We start from the raw sequence: 14,297 nt of genomic DNA on the forward strand, positions 1-14,297 counted from the left end.
AGAAGGATGCTTTGGGAAGAGAGACGGGTTAAAACCCACTCATTAACTGACTTGCCCTCAGCAAATCTCTCTCCTGCTGGCCTTAGAGCATTACTTACCCCGAGTTAAAATGGGCCCTGTAGCTGAGGAGGAATCGAAGCACCTTCATAAAATGGGCAGCTACCCTTCCTTGTATCCTCTTCCTCAGTGACAGAAACAAGTCTGATCTGACACACTGAAATCTCTGCACTTGACACCCCTGTGGAAAGGTTTTCATGCTGTTACAACAGTGCTTCTCAAACTTCGATGCACACACGAATCACTTGGGGGTCTTGTTAAAATGCAGATTCAGTGCGGTAGGTCTGGGGAGGGGCCCAACATTCTGCATTTCCCATAACCCTCAGTGATGCTGATCCTGCTGGCGGCTGGACCACCCTTTGAGTAGTAAAGTACTGGAGCATCTTTAGTTGCTGTTATCAGGGGATGGTAGAAAGGCATCATTTTTGAGCTCAAGATTCGGGCCTCAAGGCATACTGTAAGTCATAAAAAGTAGATGTGAAAAGGAGAGTGAGGCTCCTGGAGAGTGAGAAAGTAGAGCCAGCAGGGCTGCAAGAGGAGGGGATGGAAAACAGAAGAGGGCAACAGAGGAAAAGGCTGGCTGGCCCGCTGCTGATTAGAATAAATAAGAGGTGACAAGAAAGAAATTATAAGAATGAAAGTAAGAGTGCCCAGGGTGTGTTGAGAGTGTTAGAAAGTATTTTACGAACAATGAACTTCAAGGGATTCCAGAATAGTGAATACAAAATGCTACTTTTGGGTGTTTTTGGCCCTTTTCACATATGGTCTTTCTCTCTGTTTTTTTTTTTTTGCCTAATACTATGGGTTTTAGAGAATAAAACATAAACGTGAGCTGTAACAACAAGACCGTCATTCAAAGCAATAGTTAGAAGATTCCTCCACTGCTGACTATACAGAAATGCGATTATAGGACTCACAGCTACTCCCCTGCCTAAAACAGCAGTCTGAAAACTGCCAATCTGGAACAAATTCTCTTTTCTGAGAATATTTTAAGAAAAGAGGTGGAGAAATTTTTGAAAGGTAAGACAAGACTATACTCAGACAAGTTTCCTTTCTTTTCCCAAAAAAACATAGAAGCTCCTTTAGGGCTTTCTCTCTTTTCCTAGACATAGCAAAGCATTTCATAATTCTCTAACTTAGGAAAATGCTTCACAGACATTCTCACCAGCTCAAAGAAAGGAGAGGATGCAAACACTGTAATTAACCAGAGAGAAATGGTATTCCCACCCAAACCAAGACAGCCTTTCTTCAGCAAGGAGAAAGTGGGAGCTGCAGTAAACATGCTCTTTAGTGAAGATGTCTGCTCAGGCACCTGCACTAGGGACATTTCAAAATAAACATGGCTTCTGTTTCTTTTTTAAACAGCAGTTGTCTCCAACAAACGTCAATTGGATGTTTGTGGTATTTGTTAGTTCCAACCTGTGATGACGTTCGATAGTTTTCTATTTTGATTAGCTAAGGATTATGTTTTCTAAGCCAACAACAATGATTTCCTTTACTAACATCCAGAATGAAACATTTTGGAACATAAAAAGCTAAAAATCTCATCTAGTTCAGTGCTTGTCACTATACACAGAAGAAAAATGAGACCCAGGGAGACCAAAGGAGGTAACCAGGTCCCCCAGACACCTTGATTGCCAGTATGACAGGGTTTAATCTTCACCAGCTGTCTCCGAAGTAGATTCTTAATCTCAAACTAAGGGTCAGAGCTGGATTAGATCATTCAAGATCAAGGTTTTGTGATAATTACATATCTGCAACTTCTTTTCTGCTTGGTATGGGGCCTCTAAACTAGGAAAATGATGAAGAGGTTAGGAAAAAAACGTTTTGGTTTGGTGATGTAACAATGCAGACTCCAGAGTATTTGGATGGGGTTGAGGGTGAGGAGTACTTTGAATTTACTTTCTAAGCCAACCAGCAAATCCTGCCCTTAGGCATGTAGTCAGGTCTTGTGGAAGTCGAAGCTTATAAATTTCAGGGGCACTCGTTAAGAAAAAGAATATAAAAATTAAGAATAGAAATTTAGGTATGAAAGAGAATATTTAGAATTTAGAGTGGCATCTTACACATTACAAATTTTAAGAAGCTGCAGATACCACAAATATAAAAGTTAAAAGAAAACAAATATTTTTATTAATTAACTGCCTGATACACCTCTGAAATATTATTGCTACATTTTTTCGTTATATTCTCTTTGATCACCTCTTCCAATGATATTTCACGATATTCTCTTTAGAGAAAATTTAAAATAATTCAATCTTTCCTCTAGAACTGTTGATCAGAATTTGTAAATTTATTCTTGAGATAACTTGGAAGTTTTTTCCAACTACATAACTCATTATAAGTAATGTCATATAAATGTTTTGGGTTGCCTCTAAATTTGGGAAAACCTCTATGAAGTTGCTTTTATAGGTGAGCTGTAATATTCAGGGCATCGCAAGATATCTTAAATATTCTCTACCTTGATAACACTCGTTAACCACATTGCCGGGGCCCCTCCCAGAGCCAGAAGGGGGGCCTGCAGCAGGGAGAAGCCTTGAGGTTCCATCCACATCATGGTAAATCTACCTTGGCACACCATATATAACCCCCACCTACTTATGCATCCTTGAATTCCCCCAATTCTTCCAAATAAAGTGCCTGTTCTATTCAGAATACCTACTAAATTCCTTGATGGCATAACTATGGCATGATTCAGCCAGGACTGTATCACCTGATGTGTGTATTTCGTTTTCCCATCAAGGTCACAAGACAGGCCTAACATTTGACCACCTGGTGTATGGATCAAACGTTATTTTATTTACCTAAAGAAATTACATGGGATAACATAAGAAAAACACCAAAGCCTTAGAAAAATGGTGGATCTCACCATTATTTCTCTTAACCCCTAGAGTCTCCCAGCACCCACGCTATAATGGAGAAGTGGTTTGTATCAATCGAGGCGGCCTGGTCCAGTAGAGCCTAGCACTTAGGGTCTAGGTCCCCAAACCAGACCATCTCGGGTTCAACCCCAGCCTAATCATTTGCTAATTGAGTGGCCTTAATTTCCCTGATCTCTAGAGGTCTTACAATAAGCATCATAAAGCCGACCTTGTAGAGTTGTTTGGAGGTTAAATAATACACGTGAAGCGCTCAGCATGGTCCAGGCAGCAGCGGTTAGTACAGCTACAATCATTACTATGCATTATCAGGAAACCTGCCCACAAAATCTCTCGAGTGAAGCTGCCTCGAGATATTAACACCATTCAGAGCGGCATGAGCCACTGTCATCTCCTTCCATAGGCAAGTTCTGCAGAGTTTTAGGATCACCAGCAGTCATCCACAAAGCAGCAGAGTGGATTTCCTGCCACAGCCAATAAATCCTCCATGACGATTTACAACTTTAACAGATAAAGTGGCAAATATTGAAAATACGAACCTGACTCTTTTTTTTCCTTCAAAGACACTCATGGTTGTTCTGCCAAGCCCCCAGCTCCCTGCAATGCAGTTTTCACAGTCCTATACCTTGTATAGTATCTTAACAGCTTTTTACTTCTTTTATCTGTTCTGATATTCTTGTTTCCTTAAAAAGGCTTGAGAAGGCCTTAAGAAGGCTTGAGAAGGCCTCATGTTCCCAATACCCAGAGGAAATGCAACCAAGGCACTGGGAAATCTTAAAGAAACTGTGTAAGTGAAATCCTGGATAGAACAAGTCAAATGAATATAGCTGAAGTTTCCTGCAGGAAAAGACAAGCCATGAAACACTGAATTTCCCCAAGGAAATACACCACTATGATTACAGCCAAACTCTTAGCTTTTTCACTAATGAGCAATCTCTCTACTCCAGGGAAAATATGATATAATCAACAATAACTAATTTGGTACCTAACACCTCTGCAAAGGTGTGTTGTTGGTGCAGATCAATCCCCAGCGTTGGAAGACCCAGGGCGGGGGGGACAAATGGTGGCCCACAGACCACAGGTCAGAATATTGAAAGTTATAAATCACACTGACAAACTGTTCGACGAAGTAGGTTTTATCCCTCTACCTTGATTGACAAATGCACCTCCCTAACGTCTCAGAAAAGACCAAGTTCAACTTCAAACTCTTGACCTGCTCAGAGAGCAGCCCTGGAACTGGGGAAACACTGTCCCAAACCCGGCCAACAATCTACCTTCCTCTTTCCACTGGCTGCTTCATCTGGCACCAAGAGGGACCTTGTGACATGTAAAACACCCAAGTTTTAACACTCACACCCCCCCCACACCCCACACATACACGGCTGTCCCTTCTCCGCCCCTCAGGCCCATAGACCAGTGGCTACAAAGGCCCTCAGGAAGACGGGTCCAAAGGTCTATGTAGGCTGTAAAAGTTGGTCCACAGCCATCCGAACAGCATATTTTGGGTTTCCAGGTACCTGAAACTGATCTATAAAGGGGAGACTCTGGACTCAGAGGCCCAGGAGTCTCCTCACCCCATAGACAGGGGCTGAACAGAGAACAATAAAAGTAGTGCCCTCTGGGCTTCCCTGGTGGCGCAATGGTTGGGAATCTGCCTGCCGATGCAGGGGACGCGGGTTCGTGCCCTGGTCCGGGAAGATCCCACATGCCGCGGAGCAGTTAGGCCCGTGAGCCATGGCCGCTGAGCCTGCGCGTCCGGAGCCTGTGCTCCACAACGGGAGAGGCCAAAACAGCGAGAGGCCTGCGTACCGCAAAAAAAAAAAAAAAAAAAGTAGTGCCCTCTAAATCCCAGGGCAGAGGCTCCTTTTGCTCGTATACTAGGCCTATATTTTAACTGAGCAGAAAAATTGGGGGGGGGGGGGGGAATATCTCATCAGAAAAGAGCAAAAATAAAAAAGAGCCGCTTATCTTGAAAGCAGGCAGCCTTCCCCAGATACAATCTCACCTATCACATGCAATTGCCCTGAGCTAAGTCCATTCTAATGATCTACAGCTTCAGCCCTGCGAACAAAACACAGACGCTAGGAAACCCTAAAGAGGCCAAGCAGGAGATCCTAAATTGACCACAGGCAAGGAGGCAGTTGCTCCATGTTGAGTGCCAAGACCTAAAAAGCTGATTATGGCAAATAAAAGACAGATCCTTTTGGGAGGAGAACAATATTAACCACCTACAAGTTTTCTAAAAGTCCAATCATCCCCCCTGTGATACCGGATAAATTCTACTCTTCAAAATCATCCCCCTTTGTGATACTGGATAAATTCTACTCTTCAAAATCATCCCCCTTTGTGATACTGGATAAATTCTACTCTTCCCACCCTCCCCAGCAGCTGTTTGAGGTCTGTACACAGACGCTGGTCCTACATGCCTGGAATCTGGGGTTGCCAGTATATATCTCTGAAAACAGCGCATGTCCAGCTGCTGTCAATGGTCAAGGCACAGGTCACCGGCAGTGGGTCCCACCACCAAGACGCAATTATCAGACTAGGAACAGCAGAGTGTTCTTGGTCAAAGAGACTCTACCCTATCCTGATTTTCGATAGGACAATGACAATCAGGAAGGAGGTAGATCATGCAAGCAAAGCAAATCATGACCTCAGGGGCACTGAATGGATATTAGATGGTAAGTTCCCCTTTCTTGAATATGATATCCCTTTACTCACTGCCTAACTTCCATCCCAACACACATACACACAGATAAACCAGGGAAAAGGGCAGAGCAGAACACAAGGAAGACAAGGTTAGAAAACACACACACACACACACACACACACACACACACACACAGAGGCAAACGTCAAGTTGCTTTGTGCAGACTCTATCTTCTCCATTTATAAAATAAAGGTAATGAAAATTATCTTGTTGGTTTCTTCTGAGGATTAAATTAGATAATAATGTCAGGCGGCTGGCTCAGAACAGGTTCTCAAATGTTACTTCTCCCTTCTCCCCACTTGTCCTTGAGATGAGCCTACTTACCCTGCTTGGCTTCCCAACCCTCATGACACGCCAGGCAAGAAGGAGAATCATCGTTATCCCACCTTGGTCAGAAGCCACAAGTAGGTAGGAAGCAACATATTACAAGGGAAAGGAGTGCAAAACAAATGGTGAGCATTCTTGCTGCTAATACCTATCTGCTAAATCATTTCTACTGAAAATCATGAGTTAATCTGCTGAAGCTGTACAGAAGGCCCCTGAGGGCAGAAGCCAACAAGGTGACAGAGTTATGCTTCTCTGTGGAAATTGGCTAATTAATGCCATGCTGTAGCCAGGAAGGACTTTTCCTCCACACCCTATTTTAAACTGTTTCCGTGGTTTGCATCAGACCTAAATAATAGCCACACTGCTCTTCTGCAGATAGCAGCTGCCCCAGGGCTGCACTTCCCTTAGACCAACTCACTTCACTGCTTATAAACCAAAACAGAAGACCCTGATGAAAAAAGAAACTTCAAAGCTAAGTTTAGATTTCGGCACTTCATTTTTAATGAAGTCTCATTTCAACAACCTTCTAGAAAAAAAAAAAAGAGGGAGAAGATTCGGTATTCACTGGCAAATGTCTTTGGTAAGACTTTGAAAAAGTGTTGCAATGGCTTTGAATGCCCTACATGAATTCAAGTGTACAACTAAAGAAGTTGGATGAAAACTTCTAGCAGCTTTCCATCATGTCTGTCAGAAGCTGACATGTTTGTCATCTTTTTCCATACGTCATCAGAATAAAAGAACCAATAACACAGTATAAAACAGCCAAATTGCCTATTGAGATCAAAGCCAAACTATTCTCAGTAAAGATTTTACCATTCAGACCAAACACCCAATAAATAGTGACTGCCTGGTTGTGGAAATGCTCGACTGACTTGCAGTGCCTCTAGGAGGATGAATGGGGGTTCAGCTCAGCATTTCCTGGGTGCTAAGTGATATGCCAGTCACTGCCACAGACCCTGGAGACAGAGAAATGAGTGGGACAAACCCAGTACCTTTGAGAGAATGGGTAAGGGAGTCTCATCAAGAGCTAATTCTGCCTTACTATTGTTAGCAGCGAAAAGAGAGGCCTGTCCCTGGGAGGAGGGAACCTATAGCTCCACCCAGGGCGTTGAAAGCAGGTTTGCTTAAGAATGACACTTAAGTCAAGTCTTAAATGATGAATCTAAATCATCCAGGGTAGCAGCAGTTCCAGACAGACAGCAGCTTGAACAAAAGTGAGGTGGCCCAACTGGGGGCCCGGAATAAGGCAGGCACAGAAAAGAATAGATCAATGAAAAACACGTTCAGAGGGACAGTGGAGGGAATGGAAGGAAACACTCAACACCCAACAGAGTGGGCTTTTGACAAAGGGGTCTAGAGTCAATAATGCTTCCAAGTACACAGGGTTAAAATATACATTCTTCTCTGGGCCTCAACACACCCCCCATATGTTAGACTCAATGGAGGCAAAGACCAGACCTGTCTTATTCACTCAGAATACTGTTTCCAGGTCTGAGCCTCCTGCCTGGCAAAAAGTGACATTCTATAGATACTGTTGAGAAGAAAGAATGGGCAATGGCCACTTTCTGCAATGGCACCAATGAAGTGTCATTGTTAATTGGAAAAATATGGTTAAAAAAAAGAAAATTTTTAAAAGTTGTGTTGAAAACTGAAATGCAGACCATGTAGCAGGTATGCTGGCTCCACAGACAGCAATGAGGACTCATCATTTCAAGGTGGGGTGCTACCTTGAAAAAAAGGCAAGGAGGGACTTCCCTGGTGGCACAGTGGTTAAGAATCTGCCTGCCAATGCAGGGGACATGGGCTCAAGCCCTGGCCCAGGAAGATCCCACATGCCGCGGAGCAACTAAGCCCGTGTGCCACAACCACTGAGCCCGCGTGCCACAACTACTGAAGCCCGCCCACCTAGACCCCGTGCTCCACAAGAGAAGCCACCACAATGAGAAGCCTGCACACCACAACAGAGAGTAGCCCCCGCACTTGCCGCAACTAGAGAAAGCCCGCGTGCAGCAACGAAGACCCAAAGTGGCCAAAAATAAATAAATAAACAAATAAATAAATAAATAAAGGTAAGGAATCCAAAATGTGATGAGTATCTTATAGAAACCATAACTAGTTAAAAATAAATGGCCTAGAGGTGAAAAATGTGCTTTCTGGGAACAAAAGCAAATAGACCAAAGATCAAATTCTGGACCTAGCAGTTTCCAGAACCCTGACAAAATCAGCAGTGATTTGGGGAAAGAAATTTATCCGTACAACACTTTTACCAACATTGAGTCCTCAACAAGGATCTCCTGTTAGGTATTTGAAAAGTAAAAGTTATATTTTTCAGATCTGAAGAGTTTTCAAACATTTAAAGTTTTCCCCCAAAGAGCAATTACTTAATTTCAGGCATTTAGGAAGAGTGAATCTACTAAGTCAAAAACAAAAACTAAAATACCTTTAAGTATGTACCTTAGTGAAGTTTGCTCTTATACTGAAGTCCTTGGCTCACTCACTTGTCAATATACTAAATATAAGATGGATTTTTTAAGTAACCTAAGAGAAGGCTGTGAACAATCTCATTTCCTCTTATCTTACCATGCATTCAGATATTTTGAAAAATGTAGTGACAGATTACCAATTACGTTAGGAAAATCCTGAAACCATTTACTTCCATAGAAAATTAAATGCAAGTGGAATTAGGTTTCCCACCTCCATTATAGCTACCTTTGACCTTCAACTATCTTCAAAATATAATTTCACATGAATACCAATCCAAAATGATTCCTTAGTTCAACCATTTTTGTGGCTTTAATTGCATAAAAATATGAAATCTGTGGGTTTTGTAATACTGTTTAAAAGCCCAAATAAAAAGCCAGTTGGCTTTTAAACTAATTGTTTAAAAGTGTGTATATAGATGAACTGAGACTGACTCATGAACTACTGAGTCTGGAATTTGCAAATCATAAATCTTATCCTCCTAAGCAAAGACTAACAGAATCAGGGCCCACTAATTTCCTTCTTTCGTAATCTGAAACAAAAGTTTTAACGATTTTTAAGGTACACTGAAAATTAAGGGTGCCGTTTAAAATATCAGCAAAATATAACTCAGTTCTTAAGAGTTTGGTGTATAATCAGAGAGTCGAACATTCTGGTACTGCAAAGTAAGAAAGCATCCAAGGATGAAACAGTGGAACTTTATTAAACTGTAGAACTCAAATCTGTGTTCGGATTTTTTTGTTTACAATAGTCTTTCCTCATTATCTTAAAACTCCCATCTCCATGCCACCTTCAGTAAAAAAAAATATAACTTTAAAAAATTTTCAATCCACTTCAAGAACTGTGAAATGTCCCATGTAGAAACTGGTCCATATTTCTTTTAGACAAGACCAAAGGTTAAGTCTGCCCCTGGCCCTTGGTAAACAGAATGTGTGCCTCAGAGTGACGGGGACTGCAGATCCTCCACATTTCATCACAAATCCACACAGGGCATCTCCAAGTTACCAAAAAGGAGTAGAGAGACAAAAGATGTTAAAGATGAAGGGAACGTAAAATGATCCAAATCTAACCATGTCCTTTCACAGATGAGGAGACTGAGGCCCAGAAAGGTCCCAAAACTCCAAAGACTCCACTACCAGACTCCAGATGCAGGTTCTCAGTTCTGTAGCAAAGAGCTAACAAAATTTCTAACTTTTAAGGTCTCAGGGGTTCGGTACTTTCCATAACAAATACTTAAAAGAATTCAATTCCTGCATTTTTCTCCCCTCAAAACCTCCTAGACACCAAGATCAGGTGTGCAGGGGGATTTACGATTTTAACCCTTCCGTTTCATTTCCACCAAACAATTGCACAGAACCTTCAAGCCCGCAAGACGGGGCTGTCCTGCTCCAGGAAACATCTCCAGCACCTAGCGCCTAGCAGGCACTCAGTAAATACTCCGCCTTCCACCTGACAAGCCCCACTCCCTGCCGCATCCACGCCAGCCCGCAGTGGAGCGAGACAAGTTTCCTTTGGCAATCGCCTTTCTCCTTGAAACTTTGCTACAGCAACTCCGGGCCAAAAAGCCGGTCCGCGGGCATGTGGCCCTGGGCAAGAGCTGAGGATGGGGGCCCTGCCCTTTCGGGGCACTGGGCGATCCCGGGCCGTGGACCAGGTGTGCCCGCCGCTCGCTCGGAGGCCGCCCGGGCCGCGTCCTGCCTCCGCCGATCACCAACTTCTCAAACTTCCCTTTCCGGGGGTGGGGGCGGCCCGGGACGCAGCGCCCTTCCTGCCCGCACAAAGGGGGCCGGGCGCGCCCCGCGCCCCCGCCGAGACCACTTTCCTGGTCTTTGGAAAGAAAAACGCACCCGTCCCAGCGCAGGGTGCTGGGGCGCGGGCACCGGAGCCACGTCCCGGCTTCCGCCCGCCTCCCGGGCCGACTGTCAAGCGCAGCCCGGCGGGGCCCCGGGGACCCAGGCGCCAAGCCCGGGCGGGGGCCACTCACCCGACTTGGGAACGTGAGGCGGGATCGTGCTGGCGATGCGTGTCCACAGGACGATGTGCAGCGGCCACAGGCCCCCAAGCAGCCCCCGGCCCATGGCAGCCCCCGCCGCTCCGCATAGACCGGCCCGAGCGCGCACGCCGCGCCTCCGCGCCGCGCCCCGCGGACCCGCGCGGAGCAGTGGTGCGGCCAGATGTGGTGCCGCAGAGGGTGGCGGTGGGCGAGGCGCGGGGGGCCCGGCGGCCGAAGGGAGCTGCGCGGGAGGCCGGCCCGGCCGGCGGGTGCGCGCGCGGAGTGTCGTCGGGCCGGGCGCGCGAGTGACTCACGACTTCGCCCGGGCGCCGCGGGGGAAACAGGAAACTCCTCGCCAACAGCTGGGCAGGACCTCTCGCCGCCCCGAGCCTGCTCCCCGTCTCGGCTCCCGGTGCTCGCCCTCCCTCGCAGCTGCCAATCACGTCCCCGGGACCGGCCCCTCCGGGGCTTTGGCAAACTTTCAGCGGCCTCGCTCGTTCCCGCTCCGAAGACTGACTACGGAGCACTCAGTGCACACGTTCCAGAAAGTCACTGAACGCAGAGAGTGTCTGCGCTCTTCAAAGCACCCCCACCAGCATCCTCCCCTTCCCCACAACCCTCTTCGGGCTGTTCCTAAGTGCTTCAGAGCTGGTTTTCAAACTCCAAGTGGCGACCCAAGAGTGGATGCTGAAATCTGAGTTGTGAGCACTTTTTTTTTTTTTCAAGTAAAACAGTAAAAGTATTTCCTCATTAAACTTTGTTTCAGTTGTGTATGCCTAAACCATCACATTGTAAAATGTTTATTTTACTGTAGGTGGAAGTCCAGAAGTCTGTTCTCAAACTTTAATGTGCTCATGGACCCCCTGAAAATATTGTTAAAATGCAGATTCTGCTTCCGTACATCTAAGAGTCAGCATTTCTGATAAGCTCTTGGGTGATGCCTCCCATTTTGAGCTGCCTCTGTCTTCCTGGGGGGTGACTCAGTGAGCGATTATAAACAATCAGCCATCACAGAGTGATAATGGTAATGGGAAATGTTCTCTTCAGAATGTACCAGGTATGGCAGAAAGTGTGAAAGTAAAAGTGGCCTGGGAGTCAGCTAAGTGCCAGAGTTTGCCTTCCAACACTGCCCGTGAAGGGACAGAACTCTGAGCCCCTCCCCTGCAAAAGGGGACATCGGTGGGAACAAAGGACGAACTTTCAACTTTCCCTTCTTGCTAAGGTGACCAGGTTTGCCCCCAAACTATCCCAGTGTACATCTGTTTCAAAGTTGAATTATTAACAGAACCCCCTGTCTCTTTCCCATGTGTCTTGGCTGGATATTGACTCATATGCTCATCCTACTTCCAGCCCCCTCAAAGAGTTAGATTCAGTACAGCCCTCTCTCTGGTCAGGAGATCTTCCAGCAGGTTACACAATAGACTCCTTTATCTGAGACAAAGCTTGTTTGCAGAGGCAGGTGGCCAGGCTTACTGGGAGTAAAGGCAAACTAGCTCTCCCTGGAAACCCAACCCCTGAAATCTTCCCTGTCAATCTGAGAGTTCTTTTGCTTGATCCTGGAAGTTAAGTCTTGTCACCATTGTTCCACCCAGCACAGAAGCTGACTTTTAGGAAAAGACCACTTCCTAGCTCCTGAATTTAGGATGTAGGAAGTGGGGTGAAATCATCAGGGTTGGGCATCTTCCTTCCCACCAACCTCCTTGCCAAAGCCACTTGAGCAAAGGAGGAAAGTTGAGTTCAAAATCTGTTTCTCTCCATTTCCTCCACAGGCCCTGCCCATGCCACCACCACCCCTTGAGCAGGAGTCTCCCAGCCACTCACCCCCAATCAGGGCCATTCTGGGCCTTTTCACTCAATTTCTCGAAACCTAGCGAAAGTCAAATTTTCAAAAGGCAAACCTGATTACACCAACCCTTCTATTAAAATCATCTGATGGCTTCCCACTGCTCTTGAGACAGAGGATAGAAATGAGATCCTTGAAGGTGCCTTGAGCCCCTCCTCTCTTGTAACCTTGGGTTTCTCCCCTCCCAATGAGAGGATCTCCACATTCCTAGAATGCACCCCTGTGTTCCTCCCACACAGAGCCTCCCCCCTTTCCCCGGGGCACACTTCCCTTCCTCTGTCCTTCCTTCTACCCAGCCCTCTCCTGGTCTTCTTTGGGTGAATCATGACTTCCTTGATGGGCAAGCTTTCCCTGACCTCCCTGAATAGACTTTTTTTTTTTTAATTATTTATTTATTTATTTTTGGCTGTGTTGAGTCTTCATTGCTGCCCGCGGGCTCTCTCTAGTTGCGGCGAGTGGGGGCTACTCTGTTGCAGTGCACGTGTTTCTCGTTGCAGTGGCTTCACCTGTTGCAGAGCATGGGCTTTGGGCACACGGGCTCAGTAGTTGTGGCTCTTGGGCTCTAGAGCACAGGCTCAGTAGTTGTGGTGCACGGGCTTAGTTGCTCCGCAGCATGTGGGATCTTCCTGGACCAGGGCCAAACCCATGTCTCCTGCATTGGCAGGCGGACTCTTAACCACTGCGCCACCAGGGAAGTCCCTGAACAGACATTTTATTCTGGGTTCACTTGGCACCATATGCCTCTCCTTTTTAGCATTTACTACACCTCCTTTCCCTTCTCCCAAATCAAGTCCAAATTTCTTGAGGACAGGAATTATATCTTTTCCTCCATTCACTATTGTATTCCCAGGACCTGGCACAGAATAGGTGTTTAATAGACATATGTTGGATGAATGAATGAACGAGGTAATCAAGATTCAGAAGAAAATTGTACTTAATCATCCTAATTATTTTATAACTCGGGAAAAGGCATTCTATTACCTAACAAACTGAGGTATCAACACGCTAGATTTTAGCCAAGGATGATGTCATACTACTTCCTTTTCTTAAAAATGGAGAAGTCTGTCTCTACTACCCAAAGTAATCTACAGATTCAATGCAATCCCTATCAAACTACCACTGGCATTTTTCACAGAACTAGAACAAAAAATTTCGCAATTTGTATGGAAACACAAAAGACCCCGAATAGCCAAAGCAATCTTGAGAACGAAAAAAGGAGCTGGAGGAATCAGGCTCCCTGACTTCAGACTATATTACAAAGCAACAGTAATCAAGACAGTATGGTACTGGCACAAAAACAGAAAGATAGATCAGTGGAACAGGATAGAAAGCCCAGAGATAAACCCACGCACATATGGACACCTTACCTTTGATAAAGGAGGCAGGAATGTACAGTGGAGAAAGGACAGCCTCTTAAATAAATGGTGCTGGGAAAACTGGACAGGTGCATGTAAAAGTATGAGATTAGCTCACTCCCTAACACCATACACAAAAACAAGCTCAAAATGGATTAAAGACCTAAATGTAAGGCCAGAAACTATCAAACTCTTAGAAGAAAACATAGGAAGAACACTCTATGACATAAATCACAGCAAGATCCTTTCTGACCCACCTCCTAGAGTAATGGAAATAAAAACAAAAATAAACAAATGGGACCTAATGAAACTTCAAAGCTTTTGCACAGCAAAGGAAACCATAACCAAGACCAAAAGACAACCCTCAGAATGGGAGAAAACATTTGCAAATGAAGCAACTGACAAAGGATTAATCTCCAAAATTTACAAGCAGCTCATGCAGCTCAATAACAAAAAAACAAACAACCCCATCCAAAAATGGGCAGAAGACCTAAATAGACATTTCTCCAAAGAAGATATACAGAATGCCAACAAACACATGAAAGAATGCTCAACATCATTAATCATTAGAGAAATGCAAATCAAAACTACAATGAGATATCATCTCACACCAGTCAGAATGGCCATCATCAAAAAATCTATAAACAATAAA

At 45.0% G+C, this 14,297-nt stretch overlaps 1 protein-coding gene across 1 annotated transcript in view; it reads right to left on the bottom strand.

The window, feature by feature from the left end:
* The window catches only part of TGFBR2 (transforming growth factor beta receptor 2), a 95,058-nt gene extending 84,324 nt beyond the window's left edge, over positions 1 to 10,734 (bottom strand). The window contains exon 1 of the mRNA XM_032648045.1: positions 10,439 to 10,734. Coding sequence (XP_032503936.1) covers positions 10,439 to 10,532 — 94 coding nt within the window. The 5' untranslated portion in view covers positions 10,533 to 10,734. The remainder of the gene's footprint in view (positions 1 to 10,438) is intronic.
* Positions 10,735 to 14,297: the final 3,563 nt, after the last annotated feature.

This window comes from Phocoena sinus, chromosome 11 (assembly GCF_008692025.1).
Source record: "Phocoena sinus isolate mPhoSin1 chromosome 11, mPhoSin1.pri, whole genome shotgun sequence".
Taxonomy (NCBI): Eukaryota; Metazoa; Chordata; class Mammalia; order Artiodactyla; family Phocoenidae; genus Phocoena; species Phocoena sinus.